General features: G+C 49.6%; 1 protein-coding gene across 1 annotated transcript in view; it reads right to left on the bottom strand.

Annotated features, from left to right (window-relative positions):
• Nucleotides 1-26256, bottom strand: part of RAD21L1 (RAD21 cohesin complex component like 1) — a 744671-nt gene that overhangs the window by 659467 nt on the left and 58948 nt on the right. Inside the window, exon 3 of the mRNA XM_030213443.1 lies at nt 20287-20457. Coding sequence (XP_030069303.1) covers nt 20287-20430 — 144 coding nt within the window. The 5' untranslated portion in view covers nt 20431-20457. The remainder of the gene's footprint in view (nt 1-20286; nt 20458-26256) is intronic.

Here is a 26256-nt window from a genome sequence, read left to right as displayed (position 1 = left end):
ATATGGCAGGGGTCTGACGGCCACAGACAGCAGGCAACGTGAGACTGAGCTCCGACAGAAGCTTGAGTAAAATAGGATGTCCAGCAAGGGGAAGCAAGGATCAAACAGTAGCCAGGGTAAGCGGCGGACGAACAATCAGGGACAGGACTCAGGGCAAGCCGCTAGCAGAGAGAACTCAAAATAGGGATTTGGTCGGCCGATGAGCAGGGAGTAGTCGGGTTCCAAGCAGAGGTCAGATCAGGCAGCAAGCAGAGAGTAGTCGGGTTCCAAGCAGAGGTCAGGTCAGGCAGCAAGCAGAGAGTAGTCGGGTTCCAAGCAGAGGTCAGGTCAGGCAGCAAGCAGAAAGTAGGCGGGCTCCAAGCAGAGGTCAGGTCAGGCAGCAAGCAGAAAGTAGGCGGGCTCCAAACAGAGGACAGGCTAGGCAGCAAGCGGAGAGTAGTCGGGTTCCAAGCAGAGGTTAGGGCAGGCAGAAAGCGGAGAGTAGTCGGGTTCCAAGCAGAGGTCAGGTCAGGCAGTAAGCAATAGTAGACAGAGTCACATGGGAGCACAAGCAATCTACCAAAGTAGAAACCGAAGCAATCTCTGTGGGGAAAGGCTGCTCTTTAAATAGCCCCTACAATCAGGGGCACAAACATCAGTTGTCAGGAGGCAAGGAGATAGGAGTCAGCTGGCTGGGAGACTAGATGACTGGCCCGTAGGAGGAGGCGGAGTCCTGACACGAGTGGCCAATTCCGGCATTGGGGGCATGGCCAGAGTTCCCGGGCCCCGCACCCGGAAGAGAGGTGCACGTCCTGGGATGCTGGCGTTGCCCAACATGGCCAGCATTCCCAGCAGCAACGGGGGGCAAGAGCATCGTGCCAGTGCCGCCCCAACGGCCGGCGAAGCAGGTAGGAAGAGGAGCGGGACCGTGGAGCGCCGACCCAGCCAGCCTGACCGACACTCCTCGCTACGAAGGTGGGACCAGGGAGCGGCTTGGCCGCGGGGAGCGCGCTGCAGGTGAGGGGTGTGACAATGGGCACTTTCATAGCTTTCCTGGGGGGTGTCATGCACCTGAGTTACCAAGTTTGGAGCCAAGCCTTCTCCCCTCAAACAAACTTTATACTGCCCTTCTGACTGCTACAGTTTGGGCGTGCCTACACTGACGTCAGACGCCTTCACTTTAAAACCAGGAACTTCTCCCTACTTCATTGCCTCAGCTACAACCTTCTTCATGTCTGGTGCGTTTATCTTGTTGCTGTTCTGTCTGACCTGACTACTACCAGGACCTGACCTCTGCTGGATCGCTGCCTGACCTGACTACTGCCTGGACCTGAACATTGCTGGATCGCTGCCTGACCTGACTACTGCCTGGACCTGACCCACTGCTGGATCACTGCCTGACCTATTGTCTGGACCTGACCACTGCTGGATTGCTGCCTGACCTACTGCCTGGACCTGACCACTGCTGGATCGCTGCCTGACCTGACTATTGCCTGGAACAGACTACTGCTGGATCGCCGCCTGCCTTGACCACTGCCTGGTACTGACTTCTGCTCTGTCTTCGCCTCCTTTTGTCTGAGCTGTGTCCTCTTCCTCACCCGACTTCCTAAGTCCTGTTGGCCACCAACCGCTGGGGAACGGTGGTCGCTGCAGGTGAAGCATTGGGTTTCTGACTGCTGGTCCTTGGATCAGAACAATGGCTCACTTCTACTCCTGACATTGTGATGGGGGGGGGGGGGGGGGGGGAGGGACATCAAATTAAAGAATGTCCAATGTCTTAGCCCTGGGCTCATCCTCAGTTTCTAAAATCAAATGGGACAAACTTGGCCATCTCTCATACAAAGTCAAAGAAGGAGAATTCCTCTGGGAACGACTGTCTTTTCTTATGAAGGGGAGGGGTCTGATGGAAAACCAAGGGACAACCTCCTACATGAGGACCTACGGTGCATCCTCAGCCAGAAGCAATCCAAATCAGATTCATAAAAGTACTCCATTGGAAACGTCCGAGTCTCTGCTTGCATCTCTTGTCTAAGATCATGGTCAGGCCTGACCCAGGGGTGTAAAGGTACCGATGTGTTTTGTTTTTAACTTTAATTCTTTATTCAAATTTCAGTGGAATACAATAGGTAAACAATTGAGATGACACAGATACAAAATGCTCACCCCATATAGCGAATGATACATACCTGTAGCAGGTGTTCTCCGAGGACAGCAGGCTGATTGTTCTCACGACTGGGTTGACGTCCACGGCAGCCCCCACCAACTGGAACAATACTTTGCGGGCGGTCCCGCACGCAGGGTACGCCCACTGCGCATGCGCGGCCGTCTTCCCGCCCGTGCGCGACCGTTCCCGCTCAGTTGAATGACAAGCAAAAATGAGTAAAAACGCAACTCCAAAGGGGAGGAGGGAGGGTAGGTGAGAACAATCAGCCTGCTGTCCTCGGAGAACACCTGCTACAGGTATGTATCATTCGCTTTCTCCGAGGACAAGCAGGCTGCTTGTTCTCACGACTGGGGTATACCTAGCTCTCAGGCTCACTCAAAACAAGAACCCAGGTCAATTGAACCCCGCAACGGCGAGGGTATAACAGAAATTGACCTACGAAGAGCAACTAACTGAGAGTGCAGCCTGACCAGAATAAATTCGGGTCCTGGAGGGTGGAGTTGGATTTAAACCCCAAACAGATTCTGCAGCACCGACTGCCCGAACCGACTGTCACGTCGGGTATCCTGCTGGAGGCAATAATGCGATGTGAATGTGTGGACAGATGACCACGTCGCAGTCTTGCAAATCTCTTCAATAGTGGCTGACTTCAAGTGAGCCGCCGACGCTGCCATGGCTCTGACACTATGAGCCGTGACATGACCCTCAAGAGTCAGCCCAGCCTGGGCGTAAGTGAAGGAAATGCAATCTGCTAGCCAATTGGAGATGGTGCGTTTCCCGACAGCGACCCCTTTCCTATTGGGGTCGAAAGAAACAAACAATTGGGCGGACTGTCTGTGGGGCTGTGTCCGCTCCAAATAGAAGGCCAACGCTCGCTTGCAGTCCAATGTGTGCAACTGACGTTCAGCAGGGCGGGTATGCGGTCTGGGAAAGAATGTTGGCAAGACAATTGACTGGTTAAAATGGAACTCCGACACCACCTTTGGCAGGAACTTAGGGTGAGTACAGGACCACTACTCTGTTATGATGAAATTTAGTATACGGAGCATGAGCTACCAGGGCTTGAAGCTCACTGACCCTATGAGCTGAAGTAACTGCCACCAAGAAAATGACCTTCCAGGTCAAGTACTTCAGATGGCAAAGAATTCAGTGGCTCAAAAGGAGGTGTCATCAGCTGGGTGAGGACGACGTTGAGATCCCATGACACTGCAGGAGGCTTGACAGGGGGCCTTGACAAAAGCAAGCCTCTCATGAATCGAATGACTAAAGGCTCTCCAGAGATGGCTTTACCCTCTACACGAAGATGGTAAGCACTAATCGCACTAAGGTGATTCCTTACTGAGTTGGTCTTGAGACCAGACTCTGATAATTGCAGAAGGTATTCAAGCAGGTTCTGTGCAGGACAAGAACGAGGTTCTAGGGCCTTGCTCTCACACCAAACGACAAACCTCCTCCACTTGAAAAAAAGTAACTCTTTTTAGTGGAATCCTTCCTAGAGGCAAGCAAGACACGGGAGACTCCCTCACACAGACCCAACGAAGCAAAGTCTACGCCCTCAACATCCACGCCGTGAGAGCCAGAGACTGAAGGTTGGGGTGGCAGAAGCGCTCCGTCGTTTCTGCGAAATGAGGGTCGGAAACACTCCAATCTCCACGGTTTCTTCGGAGGACAACTACAGAAGTAGAGGGAACCAGATCTGACAGGGCCAAAAGGGCGCTATCAGAATTCATGGTGCCGTGGGTCTTGCTTGAGCTTCAGTAAGGTCTTCCCCACCAAAGGTATGGGAGGGATAAGCATACAGGAGGCCGGTCCCCCAATGGAGGAAGATCTTGCGTACCATTCTGAATGGAGCGACCACGCGTGCGGTTGCACGACTCTGCTCAGTCTGTCGGCCAAACTGTTTTACCCTGCCAGGTATGTGGCTTTGGAGAAGCAATGCCGAACTGGCAAGCCCAACGCCACATCCCAACGGCTTCCTGACACAGGGGGCGGATCCAGTGCCCTCCTGCTTGTTGATTGTAAAGCGAATGCTACATACCTGTAGAAGGTATTCCTCCGAGGACAGCAGGCTGATTGTTCTCACTGATGGGTGACGTCCACGGCAGCCCCTCCAATCGGAAACACTTTCTAGCAAAGTCCTTTGCTAGTCCTCGCAGCGCCGATGCAACACACGCGCATGCGCGAACCGTCTTCCCCGCCCGAAACCGCTCGTGCCAGCCAGTCTCATATGTAGCAAGACAAAGAGAAGGGAAGACACAACTCCAAAGGGGAGGCGGGCGGGTTTGTGAGAACAATCAACCTGCTGTCCTCGGAGAATACCGTTCTACAGGTATGTAGCATTCGCTTTCTCCGAGGACAAGCAGGCTGCTTGTTCTCACTGATGGGGTATCCCTAGCCCCCAGGCTCACTCAAAACAACAACCATGGTCAATTGGGGCCTCGCAACGGCGAGGGACATAACTGAGATTGACCTAAAAAATTTACCAACTAACTGAGAGTGCAGCCTGGAACAGAACAAACATGGGCCTAGGGGGGTGGAGTTGGATTCTAAACCCCGAACAGATTCTGAAAGCACTGACTGCCCGAACCGACTGTCGCGTCGGTATCCTGCTGCAGGCAGTAATGAGATGTGAATGTGTGGACAGATGACCACGTCGCAGCTTTGCAAATCTCTTCAATAGTGGCTGACTTCAAGTGGGCTACCAACGCTGCCATGGCTCTAACATTATGAGCCATGACATGACCCTCAAGAGCCAGCCCAGCCTGGGCGTAAGTGCAGGAAATGCAATCTGCTAGCCAATTGGATATGGTGCGTTTCCCACAGCCCACTCCCCTCCTGTTGGGATCAAAAGAAACAAACATTTGGGCGGGACTGTCTGTTGGGCTGTGTCCGCATCCAGATAGAAGGCCAATGCTCTTTTGCAGTCCAATGTGTGCAGCTGACGTTCAGCAGGGCAGGAATGAGGACGGGAAAGAATGTTGGCAAGACAATTGACTGGTTCAGATGGACTCCGACACCACCTTGGGCAAGAACCTAGGATGAGTACGGAGGACTACTCTGTTATGATGAAATGTTGGTATAAGGAGCATGAGCTACCAAGGCTTGAAGCTCACTGACTCTACGAGCTGAAGTAACTGCCACCAAGAAAATGACCTTCCAGGTCAAGTACTTCAGATGGCAGGAATTCAGTGGCTCAAAAGGAGGTTTCATCAGCTGGGTGAGAACGACATTGAGATCCCATGACGCTGTAGGAGGTTTGACAGGGGGCTTTGACAAAAGCAAACCTCTCATGAAGCGAACAACTAAAGGCTGTCCTGAGATCGGCTTACCTTCCACACGGTAATGGTATGCACTGATTGCACTAAGGTGAACCCTTACAGAGTTGGTCTTGAGACCAGACTCAGACAAGTGCAGAAGCAGGGTCTGTGTAGGACAAGAGCGAGGATCTAGGGTCTTGCTGTCACACCAGACGGCAAACCTCCTCCATAGAAAGAAGTAACTCCTCTTAGTGGAATCTTTCCTGAAAGCAAGCAAGATGCGGGAGACACCCTCTGACAGACCCAAAGAGGCAAAGTCTACGCTCTCAACTTCCAGGCCGTGAGAGCCAGAGACCAGAGGTTGGGATGCAGAAGCGCCCTTTTGTCCTGTGTGATGAGGGTCGGAAAACACTCCAATCTCCACGGTTCTTCGGAGGACAACTCCAAGAAAGAGGAACCAGATCTGACGCGGCCAAAAAGGAGCAATCAGAATCATGGTGCCTCGGTCTTGCTTGAGTTTCAACAAAGTCTTCCCCACCAGAGGTATGGGAGGATAAGCATACAGCAGACCCTCCCCCCAGTCCAGGAGGAAGGCATCCGATGCCAGTCTGCCGTGGGCCTGAAGCCTGGAACAGAACTGAGGGACTTTGTGGTTGGCTCGAGATGCGAAGAAATCTACCAAGGCGGTGCCCCACACCTGGAAGATCTGTCGCACTACACGGGAATTGAGCGACCACTCGTGAGGTTGCATAATCCTGCTCAACCTGTCGCCAGACTGTTGTTTACCGCCTGCCAGATATGTGGGCTTGAGCACCATGCCGTGAACGGCGAGCCCAGAGCCACATGCTGACGGCTTCCTGACACAGGGGGCGAGATCCGGTGCCCCCCTGCTTGTTGATGTAATACATGGCAACCTGGATGTCTGTCTGAATTTGGATAATTTGGTGGGACAGCCGTCTCTGAAAGCCTTCAGAGCGTTCCAGACCGCTCGTAACTCCAGGAGATTGATCTGTAGACCTTGTTCCTGGAGGGACCAGCTTCCCTGGGTGTGAAGCCCATCGACATGAGCTCCCCACCCCAGGAGAGACGCATCCGTGGTCAGCACTTTTTGTGGCTGAGGAATTTGGAAAGGACGTCCCAGAGTCAAATTGGACCAAATCGTCCACCAATACAGGGATTTGAGAAACTCGTGGACAGGTGGATCACGTCTTCTAGATCCCCAGCAGCCATGAAACCACTGGGAAGCTAGGGTCCATTGAGCAGATCTCATGTGAAGGCGGGCCATGGGAGTCACATGAACTGTGGAGGCCATGTGGCCCAGCAAATCTCAACATACTGCCGAGCTGTGATCTGCTGGGGACGCTCGCACACCGCAAGACGAGGGACAACAAGTTGTTGGCTCTCGTCTCTGGGAGATAGGCGCGAGCCGTCCGAGAGTCCAGCAGAGCTCCTATGAATTCGAGTTTCTGCACTGGAAGAAGGTGGGACTTTGGATAATTTATCACAAACCCCAGTAGCTCCAGGAGGCGAATAGTCATCTGCATGGACTGTAGAGCTCCTGCCTCGGATGTGTTCTTCACCAGCCAATCGTCGAGATATGGGAACACGTGTACCCCCAGTCTGTGAAGTGCCGCTGCTACTACAGCCAAGCACTTGGTGAACACTCTGGGCGCAGAGGCGAGCCCAAAGGGTAGCACACAGTACTGGAAATGACGTGTGCCCAGCTGAAATCACAGATACTGTCTGTGAGCTGGCAGTATCGGGATGTGAGTGTAGGCGTCCTTCAAGTCCAGAGAGCATAGCCAAATCGTTTTTCCTGAATCATGGGAAGAAGGGTGCCCAGGGAAAGCTCCTGAACTTTTCTTTGACCAGATATTTGTTCAGGGCCCTTAGGTCTAGGATGGGACCAGCCCCCCTGTTTTCTTTTCCACAAGGAAGTCCTGGATAGAATCCCAGCCCTTCTTGCCCGGATGGCACGGGCTCGACCGCATTGGCGCTGAGAAGGTCGGAGAGTTCCTCTGCAAGTAGCTGCTTGTGCTGGAAGCTGTAAGACTGAGCTCCCCGGTGGACAATTTGGAGGTTTTGAGGTCAAATTGAGGGTGTATCCCTGCCGGACTATTTGGAGAACCCAGCTGATCGGAGGTTATGAGAGGCCACCTTAGGTGAAAAGCTTTCAACCTCCCTCCGACTGGCAGGTCGCCCGGCACTGACACTTGTATGTCGGCTATGCTCTGCTGGAGCCAGTCAAAAGCTCGTCCCTTGCTTTGCTGGGGATCCGAGGGGCCTTGCTGAGGCGCACGCTGCTGACGAGAGCGAGCGCGCTGGGGCTTAGCCTGGGCCGCAGGCTGTTGAGAAGGAGGATTGTACCTACGCTTGCCAGAAGAGTAGGGAACAGTCTTCCTTCCGAAAAAAATCTTCTACCTGTAGAGGTACTACTACTACTACTACTACTATTTAGCATTTCTATAGCGCTACAAGGCATACGCAGCGCTGCACAAACATAGAAGAAAGACAGTCCCTGCTCAAAGAGCTTACAATCTAATAGACAAAACATAAATAAAATAAGCAAATCAAATCAATTAATTGTGAACGGGAAGGAAGAGAGGAGGGTAGGTGGAGGCGAGTGGTTACAAGTGGTTACGAGTCAAAAGCAATGTTAAAGAGGTGGGCTTTCAGTCTAGATTTAAAGGTGGCCAAGGATGGGGCAAGACGTAGGGGCTCAGGAAGTTTATTCCAGGCGTAGGGTGCAGCGAGACAGAAGGCGCGAAGTCTGGAGTTGGCAGTAGTGGAGAAGGGAACAGATAAGAAGGATTTATCCATGGAGCGGAGTGCACGGGAAGGGGTGTAGGGAAGGACGAGTGTGGAGAGATACTGGGGAGCAGCAGAGTGAATACATTTATAGGTTAGTAGAAGAAGTTTGAAACAGGATGCGAAAACGGATAGGGACCAGGTGAAGGGTCTTGAGGAGAGGAGTAGTATGAGTAAAGCGACCCTGGCGGAAGTATGAGACGGGCAGCAGAGTTTTGAACCGACTGGAGAGGGGAGAGGTGACTAAGTGGGAGGCCAGCAAGAAGCAGATTGCAGTAGTCTAAAACGAGAGGTGACAAGGGTGTGGATGAGGGTTCTGTAGAGTGCTCGGAAAGAAAGGGGCGGATTTTACGGATGTTGTAAAGAAAGAAACGACAGGTCTTGGCGGTCTGCTGGATACGAGCAGAGAAGGATGAGAGAGAGAGTCAAAGATGACCCCAAGGTTTCGAGCTGAGGAGACAGGGAGAATGAGAGAGCCATCAACAGAAATAGAAAAACGGGGGAGCGGGGAGGTGGTTTGGGGGGAAAAATGAGAAGCTCGGTTTTTGGTCATATTTAATTTCAGGTGGCGTTGAGACATCCAGGCAGCAATGTCAACAAGCACGCTGAAACTTTGGTTTGGATGCAAGGTGAGATATCAGGGGTAGAAAGGTAGATTTGGGAGTCATCAGCATAGAGATGGTAGGAAAAGCCATGGATGAGATTAATGAACCAAGGGAAGAAGTGTAGATAGAAAAAGAGGAGGGGACCAAGAACAGAAACCCTGAGGTACGCCGACAGGCAGAGGGATAGAAGTAGAAGAGGATCCACCAGAGTGAACACTAAAGGTGCGGAGGGAGAGGTAGGAAGAGAACCAGGAAAGGACAGATCCCTGGAATCCAAGTGAGGACAGGGTATCGAGAAGTATGCTGTGATTGACAGTGTCAAAAGCAGCGGAAAGATCAAGAAGAATGAGGATGGAATATTGACCTCTGGATTTAGCCAGTAATAGGTCATTGGAGACTTTAGTAAGCGCAGTTTCGGTTGAGTGGAGAGGGCGAAAACCAGATTGTAATGGGTCAAGAATAGCATGTGAGGAGAGAAAATCAAGGCAGCGGCGGTGAACAGCACGCTCAAGTAATTTGGAGAGAAAAGGAAGGAGGGAGATGGGTCGGTAATTAGAGGGACAAGTAGGGTCAAGTGAAGGCTTCTTAAGGAGAGGTGTGATCACAGCATGTTTAAAGGCAGCAGGGACAGTCACAGTGGTTGAGAATGTGACAGATAAAAGGAATAAGAGTAGGAGAGATGGCATTAAGAAGGTGGGTGGGAATGGGATCAGAGGAACAGGTGGTACATTTTGAGGAAGAAAGGAGAAGTGTAGTTTCCTCAATAGAGGCTGAAGGCTTCCGGCGGGAGAACTTGTCGAATGCGGTGTCCCGCTGGTGGAGCTGCTCTACCACCTGCTCGACTTTTTCTCCAAAAATATTATCCGCACGGCAAGGCGAGTCCGCAATCCGCTGTTGGATTCTATTCTCCAGGTCGGAGGCACGCAGCCATGAGAGTCTGCGCATCACCACACCTTGAGCAGCGGCCCTGGACGCAACATCAAAGGTGTCATACACCCCTCTGGCCAGGAATTTCTGCACGCCTTCAGCTGCCTGACCACCTCCTGAAATGGCTTGGCTTGCTCAGGAGGAGCTTGTCCACCAAGCCCACCAACTGCCGCACGTTGTTCCGCATGTGTAGCTCGTGTAGAGCTGGTAGGACTGAATCTTGGCCACGAGCATAGAAGAATGGTAGGCCTTCCTCCCAAAGGAGTCCAAGGTTCTAGAGTCCTTGCCCGGGGGCGCTGAAGCATGCTCCCTAGAACTCTTGGCCTTCTTTAGGGCCAAATCCACAACTCCAGAGTCATGAGGCAACTGAGTGCGCATCAGCTCTGGGTCCCCATGGATCCGGTACTTGGACTCGATCTTCTTGGGAATGTGGGGATTACTTAGAGGCTTGGTCCAGTTCGCCAGCAATGTCTTTTTGAGGACATGATGCATGGGTACTGTGGACGCTTCCTTAGGTGGAGAAGGATAGTCCAGGAGCTCAAACATTTCAGCCCTGGGCTCGTCCTCTACAACCACCGGGAAGGGGATGGCCGTAGACATCTCCCGGACAAAGGAAGCGAAAGACAGACTCTCAGGAGGAGAAAGCTGTCTTTCAGAAGAGGGAGTGGAATCAGAAGGAAGACCCTCAGACTCCTCGTCAGAGAAATATCTGATTTCTTCTTCTTCTTCCCACGAGGCCTCACCATCGGTGTCAGACACAAGTTCACAGACCTGTGTCTGCAACCGTGCCCGGCTCGACTCCGTGGAACCATGGCCACGGTGGGAGCGTCGAGAGGTAGACTCCCTCGCCCGCACCGGCGAAGCTCCCTCCGCCGACGTAGTCGGGGGAGCCTTCCTGGGAGGCTACCGCACATCGGTACCCGAAAGCGGTACCGATGTCGGAGACCTCACCCCGGACAATGGGGCCAGCCGGCGCCTCGCTCGACGGTACGGTGGCGCAAACACCCCCGGTACCGGAGGGGTAGGGCGCAACAGCTCTCCCAGAATCTCTGGAGAACGGCCCGGAGGCTCTCGTGCAGAGCGGCTGTAGAAAAAGACATGGAAGCCGATGCAGGAGTCGATGTCAGAACCTGTTCCGGGCGTGGAGGCTGGTTCCGGGCTGTCCAAAGGGGAGCGCATCGACACCTCTTGAACAGAGGGCGAGTGGTCCTCTCGGTGCCGATGCTTACTGGGTGCCGACTCCCTCGGCGACCCAGAGCTCTCGGTGCCGACACGGGAAGGGGACCGGTGACGATGCTTCTTCGATTTTTTGGACCGAAGCACGTCACCGGAGCTTCCCGGCACCGACGAGGAGGACGTAGAATCCAGCCGTCTCTTCCTCGGGGCCGAGGCCGAAGAGGGTCGGTCTCGGGGGGGGCTGTACCGCAGGAGCCCTCAGGGTAGGGGGAGACCCACCCGAAGGCTCACCGCCACCTGCAGGGGAATGGACAGCCCTCACCTGCACTCCAGACGAAGCACCACCGTCCGACGACATCAGCAGACGAGGAGGTCTCGATACCACCGACGCCGACGCAGCCCTCCGATGTCGCCCCGATGCAGAGGGCCGATGCCTCGATGCACTCGCAATCGGGGGCGAGGATGAAGGTCCGGCGCCGACGACGTCGAAGCAGTCGATACTCCCGGTGCCGAGCCGACGAAGAGCCCGAGACAAAACGTTCCACTGGGCTAACCTCACTACCCGAGTCCGCTTTTGCAAGAGAGAACACAGACTACAGGCCTGAGGGCGGTGCCCAGCCCCCAGACATTGAAGACACGACGCGTGCCTGTCAGTGAGCGAGATTACCCGGGCGCACTGGGTGCACTTCTTGAAGCCGCTGGAAGACTTCGATGTCATGGGCGGAAAAATCGCGCCGGCGAGATCAAAACTCGAAATGGCGAAAATGGCACCGCAAAAATAGGGGGAAGAAAAATTTCGACCGAGGCCTAAATAGGGCCTACCCCGACGACGAAAGAAAACTTACCGGGGCAAAAACTAGAAGTACGGGAAGGGAGAAAACCAAAAGGTCTCCTTCCGACACCTCTTTTTTTTTTTTTTTTGAAGAACAAAGTCGATAAACGACGCGCGAGGTCAACTTTGGGGCGCGAACGGCAAAACACGACCATACCGAGCACGGACAAAAGAAGACTGGCCGGCATGAGCCGGTTTGGGCGGGAAGACGGCCGCGCATGCGCGGTGCGCATCGGCGCGCGAGGACTAGCAAAGGACTTTGCTAGAAAGTGTTCCGATTGGAGGGGCAGCCGTGGACGTCACCCATCAGTGAGAACAAGCAGCCTGCTTGTCCTCGGAGAACTTTGTATATTCATGTCCACAACCACAAAGTTCCAAAGTTAGCTTGTCAAATAATTGGTGTTCTCTTAGGATCCCTCACCACAGGCCTGAGTGATCTTTCCTTGTTTTGGCAACACCCATTTTTGCAGCCAGTATAAGCAGAGGAGATACTCCTTCGGGTGACCCAGTATCGGTGGACCAATTTGGTAACAAACCTAACAGGCATGCATATTTATTCAGAGCCCAATCCTTATCAGTCTAGGCTATTAGATTGTCCCATATCAATCACCATACTTTGGATTTTTGGGCAGTCCCACCGTAAGCATTCAAATGTACCTTTCTGTTCACATTGTTTCCATCCAGCATTGTCTCTTACTTCCATCTCCTCCTTTCTTCCCCTTAATGGGGGCCCAATAAATTCTATGATTTGAAAGTGTTATTGATCATAATTAGTAACCATAGTGTATTTATGGGCATATTGATGTATACAAACCCATTCATTACCACTGCGAGGGTTGCCTAACCACTCTTCCAAGTCTTTCTTTACAGAAGATTAGGTAAAATTTGTCTAGTGATGCATATACCTTAGAAAGTAATTTCATACATTGAAGGGATTTGAAAAAAACACCTCCTCTCTACTGGAATCCCCTTGCAAATTGTCTTTAGCATCTTTGCCCAGTAGAAAATCTCTGCCTTGGAAGCATTGATAAAATGGGATCTTCCACTGCAGGATTTCTTGCAACTGATTTAAGGATAACATGAAGCAGTCTATACAGAGCCTAAAACCTATCCCCTCCAATCTATCTCAAAGAGAAGTAAAATACCCTGTAGACCACGGATGATAGTTCTTAAGTGCACTAAATGGGTGCATTCTACCTGTCATCTGACAAACCCTTTTCACTGGGTCCCAAGTATTCTACAGAGATTGAAGAAACACATGCTCACTAATCCTATAATCTTTATCATTTCTATCTGTACTGTGTACTTTCTTAAAGTCAAATACAGAGTAGGGATGTATGCAATGTTTGTAACTCAACACATTGGGTTCAACTGGAGATTCTACATAGTGGTCTCTAATAGCCTTTATTATGGCAGCTTGGTGGTACCTCCAAAAATTAGGAACCCCCAAACTGCCCAACAATTTATCTTGTTGAAATGTAGTCAACACTGAGCCGGCATGCGGGACCTCTCCCATGACTGTCTCTTCAATGTATTGATGGGCTGGGCTGAGGCTGGAGCAAGCACCCTGTAAGCCTGGATAGATTGCAAATGCAATAGACCTGAAATCTCCATGTAGAGTGGGTGTCGGTACCAGATGTGAAAGCGATGTGAACACAGCCTGAGTAATAGCCTGTGCAAGTACAGAAGATCTTGAAGACCTTGAAGGAGAGCAGTCACTGCGGCATGGATGCTTCCCATACATCAAAGGCGTTGATGCAGGGGATGTGCTGGCAGAGTGCCTGGAAGGAAAACAATGGTGATGCTTCTTAGGTTTTAAGCTGCAGGTCCCTCAATGCACGCAGCACTGACGAAGAGGATGTAGAGTCTCTACACTGTCACAATACGGACCCTCGATGTTGCATCGGTGCACCCAATCTCGATGCCTACACCAATGCAGGTTCCGCATCAAATGCCAAATTCCCTACCATGCTCAATGAGGATTCTGATGTTGATGTAGAACCAAAAGGTTTTTCATACTGGACTCTGGACTTTAACGGTTCTAGCTTGCATGTGCAGGAAGAGGCTACACTGTATGTCCCGATGCTCTGGACACAAGCACTTTTCAGGCACCAGTTATGGGGGTCTGTGCCTGAAATAGTCCTATTGTATCGAGTATACTCCGACACAATGTCATAAGGTTCTATAGCCCAGGGAGCTTGAGAAGTCACATACCCAAAAACGGTTGATGTTTTCTGGGCAAAAGATGAGCTTCAGAGGCCCCAAAGGCTAAAAATTGAAAAAATAAGAAATCTTAATAAATTAGTATTGAAAAAAGAAGACACCTTAATACATTAGTATTGAAAAAAGAATATGAAAAAAAATTATCCCAAAAAAGTGAAGGCACCAAAAAGGCAAAAGTTTGACACGCTGAGGAGAGATTAAAAAAACCACCTCTCTGCTCCACAGATAAATGATAAACTACTGGTCCAACTCTCAAGAGTCAGGAGGGAAGACACCCCCACGCATGCGCAGTGGCACTGTCTCAAAGATTTAAAGTGACAATGCACTTGACAGTGTCCGCACCAGGCTCCATGGATGACGTCACCCATATGTGAAAATATTATGCCTGCTCAGCCTCGGAGAAACAATTTTCACATTTGCAGCCAATATTTTGTACATTTACTATTATGTTAACTTATGCACATATGCGATTTCTCTGAAAAAAATACACTTCTATCAAACTTCAACTGAGTATCTTCTGATAATGATGTAGCAAATAAGTTTTGGTTTAACCGACAAACGCTCTTCTTTAATATTCATCTAAATCTTGGTGCTTCAGTTCTTTGGAATCAAAGACACTAGTGTTTTATATAAAAGACAAAAAATTGGAATCAGCAATGATCTTTTCACATAGGACCTCTAGAAAACACCCATATGTTTAAAACTCAACCTGGAAGAGGTCACGTGATGCACTAGAGAGTGAAGGACGTGGTTCTGTGCTCTCTTAGGCCCATTCGCCAAATTTATGCAATTTTCGATTGCAAAGTGCTGAAATCGAGTCCTAAAATCGATACTACAAGAAGCTGAGGGTCCGATGGATAAATTTGTGGAAGCGCAGGGTAAAGGCTTGCCGACCCGCAGCGGAAAACGCGAGAAAGAAAAGTTGAAAACTCCGAATGGAGAAGACGGGCCGGCAAAACGTGAAAGTTTCATCTTCACGCCGGAACAATTAAAACAAATCACGGAAGCAGTGAGTCTAGCGCTGGAACCGAGACTCGCACAGCTGTCGGCACAAATCGCCACACTTACATCTTCTTTGTCTGAAACCACAGCACGGACTGGCGAAACAGAGCGTCGTGTTTCTGAGCTGGAAGACATGTGCGCTCCAATGGCGGCGCGGATAAAACAGCAAGAAACCACAATTGAAAATCTACTGACCAAAGTTGATGATCTGGAGAACAGATCACGGCGAGCAAATCTTCGCATTGTGGGGCTTCCAGAATCGGTGGGCGACAGAATCCTGGCCACGGAACTGGAGCAATGGCTTAAAAGAGAGTTCGCCCTCTCAGACAACATGGGCCCGCTGTGTTTAGAGAGGGCACATCGAGTGGGCCGACTACAAGATGGCCGCCAGTCACCGCGAGTAGTTCTCATAAAAGTGCACAATTATATCCACAAGGACGAAATCCTGAGGGGGTATCGTCAGAAGAGAGAAACGACAAAATATGAAGGGAAACTCATACGAATCTTCCAGGACTATTCAGCTGGCTTACAAGATAAAAGGAAAAAATTTAACCCAGCGTGTCAACGCCTGCATGCTTTACAAGTTAAATTTATGCTTCTTTATCCTGCAATTTTGAAAATCAAAAACGGCAATGGATGGAAGGTTTTTTCCAATGCTGCAGAGGCGGATGCCTATGTAAAAAAATTGGATGATGTTCAGCTAAATGCGGAAGGAGCAGATGCAGCCACTTGAAAGTCTGGGACTCAAAGAGAGTGAAGGACTAATATATTAATGTCTGTAACAGGTATTTGAATTGTTGTAAGCATTACCTGAGGTATGGGCTTGTTTTTGGCATTACTTGTTTGTATATGGCGGGGGGGCCTTAGCATGGAAGTGACCCATTCCCGTGGTAAAAGACGGGAACGACTTGTGTAGGTAGGGTAGGGGGGGTTAGAAGGGTGGGAAGGGCAAGAAGGGGAGGGGGGGTAAATTGGGGGGGGGGGATAATAGCCTCAGGAATATGGGTAGTTTACAATCAGATTGCAGCTGGAGTGTGCACTCGCGGACTGGAGACTTGATTTCCCCGGGGAGAAGGGCTGGGCTCCCGGGGGAGGACAAATGGTGTAACGTGGACATGCCTAGATGCAGCGGGAAACTCTGATAGAGCGCGCATGCGCCTGATGTCCTGGAACGTGTCGGGAATTTCATCCCCGATTAAGCGGGCCAAGATATTGGCGCAACTGAAGCGGCACAAGGCTTCAATTGCCTGTCTTCAGGAGACGAAACTGACTGATCTGGAGCATGAAAAGCTTAAGCGTCAATGGGTGGGAGAGTGTTTTTATTCTTCTTCGGGAGCCAAAAGAGGTGGAGTAGCGATTCTGATTAGGAAGGGGCTGCTTTGTGACCCCAGGTTGATATACAAAGACCAAGAGGGTAGGGTGATTCTTTTGCAGCTAACTCTATCGGGGACAAATTGTATCTATGCGCTGTGTATGGCCCAAACTCCCACTCCCCTATATTTTTTAAGTCCTTGATATCCCTGGGTCTGCGATACTCGGACGCCCCTTGGGTGTGGGCCGGGGATTTCAACCAGGTCATGGACCCAGGGGTGGATAGGACTGCCGGACGACAGCGGAGTGAGGCACGGGGGGGAGGGGCACTCCAATCCCTGTGTCGTTCCCTGGACCTGATTGATCCCTGGAGGTTACTTCACCCATCAGAAATTGACTATAATCAATCTAGAGTACACCAATCATGGTCGAGATTAGACTACATTCTGATGCACCACTCATTATTTACCAAAGTCACTCAGGCCGAGATAGGCCCCATGGAGGTTACCGATCACTCGTTGATTTGGGTGGATATGAGGTTCCCGGCCACAGGTGTGGGGAGTCCTACTTGGAGATTTCCATCCTTCTTATATCAAGATCAAAAATTTAAAGAATATATCGTAGCCCAATGGGAACAATATGTAGAATTTAACTTGGAGTCCTGTGAGTCCCCCTTAATTTTTTGGGAAGCGTCAAAGGCAGTGATGAGGGGGGCTACGATAGCGTACATGAGTGCCAGAAATAAGAAACTTTCAACAGGTATAGTTCACCTAGAACGTCAGCTACGCCAGGCCAAAAAAGGGTGTTTACTAAGACCCTCACCGGAGACCCGTGATCTTTGGTCTTCCACAAAGGTGGCCCTGGACTCCCTAATCCATGAAAAAACTCAGAAAAGTTTCACAGCAAGAGGGTTCAATTTCCGCAGATATGGAAATAAGCCGGGTAGGCTGCTGGCCCAGATGGTGAGAATCCGAGGGCGGAGAAAACTGATCACGTCAGTGACATCCCCCGGGGGGACCAGAGTTAGTACCACGGAAGGGATTGTAAAAGAGTTCCACGCCTATTTTTCTAATTTATACTCTGGGAAGGGGGACACAACTGACATGGCAGTGGAGGACTATTTGAAGGACGCTGGGCTCCCCCGGCTTTCCATGTCGGCCAGAGAGGCGCTTTCAAAACTGCTACAGGCCCAAGAAGTACAGAGAGTATTAAGAGCTTTACCTCTGGGGTCGGCGCCGGGGCCCGACGGGTTCTCGGCCGAATACTATAAGAGTCTCCCACCACAGTTTATAGGCCCTCTAATTGAATATTTTGAGGAGGTGATAGAACAAGGGGAGCTCCCAAGGGGGGGTAACGAGGCGCTAGTGACGTTAATTCCAAAGCCGGGCAAGCCGGGGGATAGGGTGGAGTCATACCGCCCTATCTCCCTGATTAACGTGGATCTTAAAATTCTGGCTCGAATCTTGGCAGATCGCCTCACACCCTGCATGGGGACGTTGATTGGGGCACATCAGGTAGGCTTTCTGAAAAACAGGAACTCAGTGATTAATGTACGGAAAGTACTTTTGGCCATCGCACACTGCCAAGCAAGGGATCGGGACCTCTTACTGGTTAGTTTCGATGCCGAAAAGGCGTTTGATAAAGTACAGTGGAGGTACCTATTCAAAGTATTAGATTACATAGGCGTGGGAGGATGGTTTCTAGATGCGGTAAAAATACTCTATAAGGACCCAGTAGCCAGAATTTTAGTCAATGAGTCGAAATCCCCTCCGATTCAGATAAAAGCGGGAACGAGACAGGGGTGCCCCCTTTCCCCCTTTTTATTTCTGCTGTATTTGGAGCCTTTGTTGAGGACCATCGAGGTCGACCCGGATATTGAGGGAGTCCAATTGCCAAATCACTCGGTAAAAGTTTTGTCCTTCGCAGACGACATATTTTTGACCCTGACTGATCCCCACAATTCTTTAAATAGAGTCTTAGCAGCCATTGACGAGTTTGGGCTATACTCGGGACTCTCGCTGAATTTAAAGAAATCTTTTGCCTTGCCCTCAGCGGAGAGGATACGAGGGAACTGGGGGGACTCTTTTCCGCTTCAGTGGGTGCGGGAGGAGGTGACGTATCTGGGTGTGAGGATTCCAATTGACCTGGGCTCTTTATACGAGAGAAACATGGTTCACTTAAAAAAGAGGGTGACACAATCGTTGGTGAGTTGGCAGGATTTGCCCATTTCTCTGATGGGCAGGGTAGCACTTTACAATATGGTATTGTTTCCTGTCTGGATTTATGCTTACCAAACTCTGCCCATGTTCCTGACCTCCAAAGATGACAAATGGCTGAGGTCAAAATTAAATGTGTTTTTGTGGCAGGGAAAAAGGGCACGCATGACAATCAACAGGGCAATTCTCCCAAGAACACAGGGTGGGTTGGGATTGATGGATCTACGTATGTTTTCGGTGGCTAGTGGTATGCGCCACATTTCAGATTGGTTTCGGGCCACTGAACATTTTTCCCTCACGGCTGCTGAGACGAGCTGGGTTGAACCTTTGCATTTCTCCAGCTGGCTTCATCAGGTGAGGGGGCAGAGCCCGAATTTGGGTGTGGCTTCGGCCATACTCGGTCCCTTGAGGCAGACGTGGAGGTGGCTCTGTAGGTTTTTCACTCTGAATAAATCGGTGTCCCCATTGCTGCCTATAAGAGGTAATCCGGAATTCCCAGTGGGTGACTCCTCTGGGACTTTTAGAGACTGGAGGGCCAAGGGTGTCACTTATTTGAGACATGTGGTGTCGGAGCAGGGAGGGATGAAAACTATGTCTGATATCAGTGGAGAATTCCACCTGGGAAAGAGGGATCCTTTTGCATTCATACAGTTAAGCCATTATGTTAACTCATTACCTAAGAATGATTTGTCTGTAAAGTTTGGGAGTGTTTAAATGCAATGTTGGCGCTTGAGGCACAGGGAAAGATTCCGCTGAAATACTTCCACTCGCTCCTAAGAGAGCACCTACAGTCCACAGACTTCACCCGGATGGCACAACAATGGACGAAGGAGCTGGCCTTTTCGGTGAACTCGGAGAGTATCAAAAAGGTATTGAAGGACACATACAAACTGACAGAAAATGCCTGCTGGTGGGAATTACAGTATAAGTTTCTGTTCCGTCTTCATGTGTCGCCAAGAAGAGCGTTCCGAGCTACCTTGCGAGACTCAGATGTATGCCCTAAATGTGGGAAAGACAATGCAAATTTGGGCCACATGTTTTGGAACTGTATATGTATTCAGAAGTTTTGGAAGTCACTGGCGCTGCAAATCTCCTCGATGTGGAACACAAAGTGGCGCATTTCTCCAGGCCAACTGTTTGGTATCTACAATATACGAGGAGCGGCCAGGACAGGCTCTCGAGGCTTTCTGCACAGAGCTGTGTTGATGGCAAAAAAACTAATTTTACAACTGTGGTTGACCCCAGACATTCCAACAGTATCGCATTGGCGATCGGCGATGATTTACATGTGCTCATTTGAACGTAGTGGAATTACGGATCTGGCAGGGACCAGGGGGGACAAATTCTGTTCTGTCTGGGCACCGTTCTGGGACACTTTAACTCCAGTGGCTCGCAGTAGAGTGCTAAACTCCTGAGGTTGGGGGGGGGGGGGGGTAGGCGTTGGGGAAGGAAGGAAAGAGACGGGAGATGGGAGGAAAATGTTATAAAATGTTTAAGTTGGCGGTTTGGAATGAATAAGGATATGTGTAGCACTGTTTACATTGTACAATGGATCAGAACAGTATCCTGGTTGGTGTATTATGTTCAATAAACATGAGATATAAAAAAAAAAAAAAAAAAACTCAACCTGGAAAACCTATTCTTTCAAAATATTACGGTATACAGTTAAAATGTACATGAAGCATATTTAGTCAAGCGCAGAAATATTATACTCTAGTTAAATATTTAAAAATATTTACACACTTGGATCTAATTGCATATGACAATGATTTCAGTAGTTACATACCTTTGGTAAGGTAATGCTTTCAATAGCTCTTTCTAAATTGCATTCAAATATATGAGCTTTTGTGAGTTTTTTCTCCCAGTGCGCTGCAAGCCATATTTTAGCTAATGGCCCTCGCTTGCTCAAAAGCAAATGTGCATAAAACATATTGTCTGTCTTGTAGCCGATGTCAAACTAGAAAGAAAAAAAATATAAAAATAATCCTACATCTTGTATTTCCTTTATATGATATTAAAAATCATTTTTACAATATAACTATGTTCACACATTTCTTCTTAGGGCCTCTTTATACTAAACTGCAGTAGCTGAATGGGCTGCACCACTTGTCACACGGGAATCAGCGCAGTTTAGTAAAAGAGGCACTTACGGGTCCTTCTACTAAGCCACATCTAAAAGTGGCCTGTAGTAGTTTGGGTGCGTGTTTTTGGTGCGCATTGGGTCAGTTTTTACCGTGTCTAGGAAAAAGGGCATTTTTTCAATGCGCCGGGAAAAGGGCTAGTGGTATAACTGAAACCAGTGCGCCTATTTACGGTCTAAGCCCTTGTCACCCACTGATCCAGCGGTAAGCGCTCACACACTACACACGTGGTGACAGATCAGCGAGCACCAACTGCCGATTAACGCCAGAAACACTGCATGCGGTAGGAAATTTAAAAAATTGTCCCAGCAGTATAGGGGCACGCCAAATCCAAAATTACCGCCGGGGGTGAATGCTAGCCTCGTGGTAGTCTCATTTTGGTGCACGTTGCATGCACGTAGTGCCTACCAAGTCTTTGTAAAAGGACCCCTTAGTGTCTTTAGTAACAGATCTGAAATGTGTAATGTTACTTTTTAATCAGCTTTAAGCTACCAGTAGGAATGTACATAGAAAAAAAATTTGATTCACTTTTGGGTCACTGTTGAATACTTTCCACGATTATCAGATTTTTTGATTTGTTTCACATATTTGTTTTAATAAACTTTTTAGAATGCATTAGAATGTTTTAATGCATGTTAATCAACAATGCATATTAATATGTATTAAAAATACAACACAGAGATCGACCACAGGAGTGGAGAAACAGGGACCACTACGAACTTGAGAAGTCAAGCAAAGGAGTAGTGTGGTCAACAGAACCTATCCAATAACACTCAGGAGTGGTCATATGCAATTTATTCCATAAAACTGATGACTCGACACGGCATCTTGTATCAATCAGCCAGATGAATGCCTCAATTGTAAAAAGGTTTCACCAAGCTGCTAAAAGTGGATACAGTCTATAAAAAAAAAAAGCTAGAAATCCAAAAATCTAACAAACCAGCGTTCTGCTATGACTCGGGTGCAACCGTTTCAACAGTTCTACCCGAGTCATAGCAGAATGCTGCTTTCTTAGATTTTTGGATTTATAGTCTTTTTAAGACTGTATCCACTTTCAGCATCTTGGTGAAGCCTTTTTCTATCTTTGGGCTTTTCATCTATATACAGACTCCTGAGGCAGGCATCTGGCCGAAACGAAGTGCTGTATCGAGTCATCGGTTTTATGGAATAAATTGTGTATGACCACTCCCATCTCCCAGGTGTTATTGGATAGGTTCTGTTGACCACACTACTCTTCTGTTTGATAAAGTGAAGATACATACCTGTGTAGCAGGTATTCTCCGAGGACAGCAGGCTGATTGTTCTCACATGTGGCTCGACGTCCGCGTCGGCCCGAGAATCGGCATTTTGCAAGCAAAATATTAAAAATGTCTTGCTAGAGTCATATGGCGCACGTGCAGCGCGCATGCGAGGAATGATTTCCCGCCCGTCACATGAACGCGTTCTGCAGTTAAATCAAAAGCATAAAAAGAAACAATAACAACTCCAAAGGGGAGGTGGGTGGGTTTGTGAGAACAATCAGCCTGCTGTCCTCAGAGAATACCTGCTATAGGTATGTATCATCGCTTTCTCCGCGGACAAGCAGGCTGCTTCTTCTCACATGTGGGATATCCCTAGCAACCAGGCTCACTCAAAACAATGAACAATGGTCAATTGGGCCTCGCAACAGCGAGGCCATAACAGAGATTGACCTAAAACCATAAACAACTAACAGAGTGCAGCCTGGAACAGAACAAAAATGGGTCTAGAGGGGTGGAATTGGATTCTAAACCCCGAACAGATTCTGCAGCACCAACTGCCCAAACCGACTGTTGCGTTGGGTATCCTGCTGAAGGCAGTAGTGAGATGTGAATGTGTGGACTGATGACCACGTTGCAGCCTTGCAAATTTCTTCAATGGAGGCTGACTTTAAATGAGCCACTGACGCAGCCATGGCTCTAACATTATGAGCCGTGACATGGCCCTCTAAAGACAGCCCAGCTTGGGCATAAGTGAAGGAAATGCAATCTGCTAGCCAACTAGAGATTGTGCGTTTTCCGATGGCGACTCTCCTCCTGTTGGGATCAGAAGAAACAAACAACTGTCTAAAGGGATTTGTCCACTCCATGTAAAAGGCCAATGCTCTCTTGCAGTCCAAGTTGTGCAAACTGCTTTCGCCACGGCGGGTATGAGGATGGGGAAAGAAAGTAGGCAAGACAATTGACTGGTTCAGATGGAACTCCAACACCGCCTTTGGCAGGAACTTAGGGTTCGTGTGGAGGACTACTCTGTTGTGATGGAACTTGATATAAGGTGCATGCACTACCAATGCCTGAAGCTCACTACGAGTTGAAGTAACAGCCACCAAGAAAATGACCTTCCAGGTCAAGTACTTCAGATGGCAGGAATTCAGTGGCTCAAAAGGAGCTTTCATCAGCTGGGTAACAACGACGTTGAGGTCCCATGATATGGGTGGAGATTTGACAGGCGCCTATGACAAAAGCAAACCTCTCATGAAGCGAACAACTAAAGGCTATCCAGAGATAGGCTTACCCTCTACATGGCAATGATAAGCACTAATCGCACTAAAGTGAACTCTTATGGAGTTGGTCTTGAGACCAGACTCTGACAAGTGTAGAAGGTATTCAAGCAGGGTCTGTGTAGGAGAAGAAAGAGGATCTAGGGCTTTGCTGTCACACCAGACGGCAAACCTCCTCCATTTCAAAGAGTAACACCTCTTCGTGGAATCTTTCCTGGAAGCAAGCAAGACTCGGGAGACACCCTCTGAAAGATCCAAGGAGGCAAATTCTAAGCTCTCAACATCCAGGCCGTGAGAGCCAGAGACTGGAGATTGGGATGTAGAAGCGACCCCTCGTTCTGAGTGATGAGGGTTGCAAAACACTCCAATCTCCACGGTTCTTCAGAGGACAAATCTAGAAGAAGAGGGAACCAAATCTGACGCGGCCAGAAGGGTGCAATCAGGATCATGGCTCCGCAGTCTTGCTTGAGTTTCAGCAAAGTCTTCCCTACTAGAGGTATGGGAGGATACGCAAACAGAAGGCCTGTCCCCCGATGTAGGAGAAAGGCATCTGACGCTAATCTGTTGTGGGCCTGAAGTCTGGAACAGAACTGAGTGACCTTGTGATTGATCTGAGTGGCAAAAAGATCCACAGAGGAGGTGCTCCACGCTCGGAAGATCTTGTGACTACGCCCATGTTCAGTGACCACTCATGAGGTTGCATTATCCTGCTCAACCTGTCGGCCAGACTGTTATTTACACCTGCCAGATAAGTGGCTTGGAGAAACATGAGGTGATGGCGAACCCAAAGCCATATCTGGACGGCTTCCTGACACAGAGGGCGAGATCCGATGCCCCCCTGCTTGTTTTTGTAAAACATGGCAACCTGATTATCTGTCTGAATTAAGATTACTTGGTTGGACAGCTGGTCTCTGAAAGCCTTTAGAGCATTCTAGATCGTTCGCAATTCCAGGAGATTGATCTGAAGACCTTTTTCTTGAAAGGACCAGGCTCCTTGAGTATGAAGCCCATCTACATGAGCTCCCCACCCCAGGAGGGATGCATCCGTCGTCAGCACTTTTCGTGGCTGAGGAACTTGGAATGGTCGTCCAATTGTCAAATTGGATCGAATCGTCCACCACTGAAGAGAATTCTGAAAGTCAGTGGACAATTGGATTACATCTTCTAGATCTCCCGCAGCTTGATACCACTGGGAAGCTAGGGTCCATTGAGCCGATCTCATGTGTAGACGTGCCATGGGAGTCACATGAACTGTGGAGGCCATGTGCCCCACAAGTCTTAACATCTGCCGAGCCATGATCTGTTGAGACGCTCGAACTATGGACACCAGGGACAGAAGGATGTCCGCCCTTGCCTCGGGAAGATAAGCTCGAGCTGTCTGAGTGTTGAACAGGGCTCCAATGAATTCCAACTTTTGCACTGGAATGAGATGGGACTTGGGGTAATTGATTACAAACCCCAGTAGCTCTAGCACCTGAATATTTATTTGCATGGACTCCAGAGCACCCTCCTTCGAGGTGCTGTTCACCAGCCAATCGTCGCGATAAGGGAACACATGCACTCCCAGTCTACAGCTAGGCATTTGGTAAATACTCTGGGCGCAGACGCCAGGCCAAAAGGCAGCACACAGTACTGAAATTGCTGTGTTCCCAGCCGAAATCGAAGATACTTCCTGTGAGCTCGAAGGATCAAGATATGTGTGTAAGCATCCTTCAAGTCCAGAGAGCATAGCCAATCGTTCTCTTGAATCATGGGAAGAAGGGTGCCCAAGAAAAACCATCCTGAACTTTTCTCGAACTAGAAATTTGTTCAGGCCCCTTAGGTCTAGGAAGGGACGCATCCCCTCTGTTTTCTTCTGCACAAGGAAGTACCTGGAATAGAATCCCAGCCCTTCTTCCCCTGGTGGCACAGGTTCGACCGCTTGGGCCTGTAGAAGGGCAGATAGTTCCTCTGCAAGTACCTGCTTGTGCTGGGAGCTGTAGGACTGAGCTTCCAGTGGACAATTTGAAGGTTTGGATTCCAGATTGAGAGTGTATCCTAACCGGACTATTTGAAGAACCCACCGGTCGGAGGTTATAAGAGGCCTCTGTTGGTGAAAAAATATCAACCTCCCTCCAACCGGTAAGTTGTCTGGTACGGACACTTTTATTGAGGCTATGCTGAACTGGAGCCAGTCAAAAGCCCGTCCCCTGATTTTGCTGGGGAGCAGTATGGGCCTTAGTCACACGCTGTTGATGACAACGAGCTCACTGAGCTTGAGCCTGGGCAGGCTGTCGAGAAGCAGGAGTGTACCTATGCCTAGAATAGGAATAGGGAGCACTACTCCTCCCGCCAAAACACCTCCTAGATGAGGAGGCAGTAGCAGAAGACATAGCATCATTATGGGAGAGAGAATTCATAGCATCATTATGCTTCTTGATCTGATCAACTAGATCCTCTACTTTTTCACCAAAAAGATTATCCCCCCGGCAAGGAACATCCACCATTCGCTGCTGGACAGAATGATCCAGGTCTGAGACATGCAGCCATGAGAGTCTGCGCATCACTATACCTTGAGCAGCAACTCTGGATGCCACGTCAAAAATGTCAAAAGTACCCCTGGCCAGACACTTGCAACACGCCTTCTGCTGCCTGACCACCTGGTGAAAATGCTCGGCCAGCTCCATAGGGAGCACACCAACCAACCTCGACAGTTGCCGTATCGAGTCCCGCAAGTGCACGCTCGTGAAGAGCTGGTAAGACTGGACCTTGGCGGTAAGCATAGCGGCCTGGTATGTCTTCCTCCCAAGAGTCAAAAGTTCTAGCCTCTCTGCCTGGGGGCACTGAAGTATAGTTTCTAGTACTCCTGGCTCTCTTGAGGGTGGAGTCCACCACCATGGAATTGTGGGGTAACTGAGACCTCATCAACCCAGGTTCACCGTGGATCCGATACTGGGATACAGCTTTTTTCTGGACCACGGGGCCAGACAGAGGGGCTGACCAGTTTCGCATAAGGACTTCCTTCAGTACCTTATGCAAAGGAACTGTCACAGCCTCTTTAGGTGGAGAAGAATAATCCAGGACCTCGAGCATCTCAGTCCTGGGCTCATCTTCAACT

Source organism: Microcaecilia unicolor, chromosome 8 (assembly GCF_901765095.1).
Source record: "Microcaecilia unicolor chromosome 8, aMicUni1.1, whole genome shotgun sequence".
Taxonomy (NCBI): Eukaryota; Metazoa; Chordata; class Amphibia; order Gymnophiona; family Siphonopidae; genus Microcaecilia; species Microcaecilia unicolor.
This window is presented reverse-complemented; position numbering and strand designations above follow the sequence as displayed.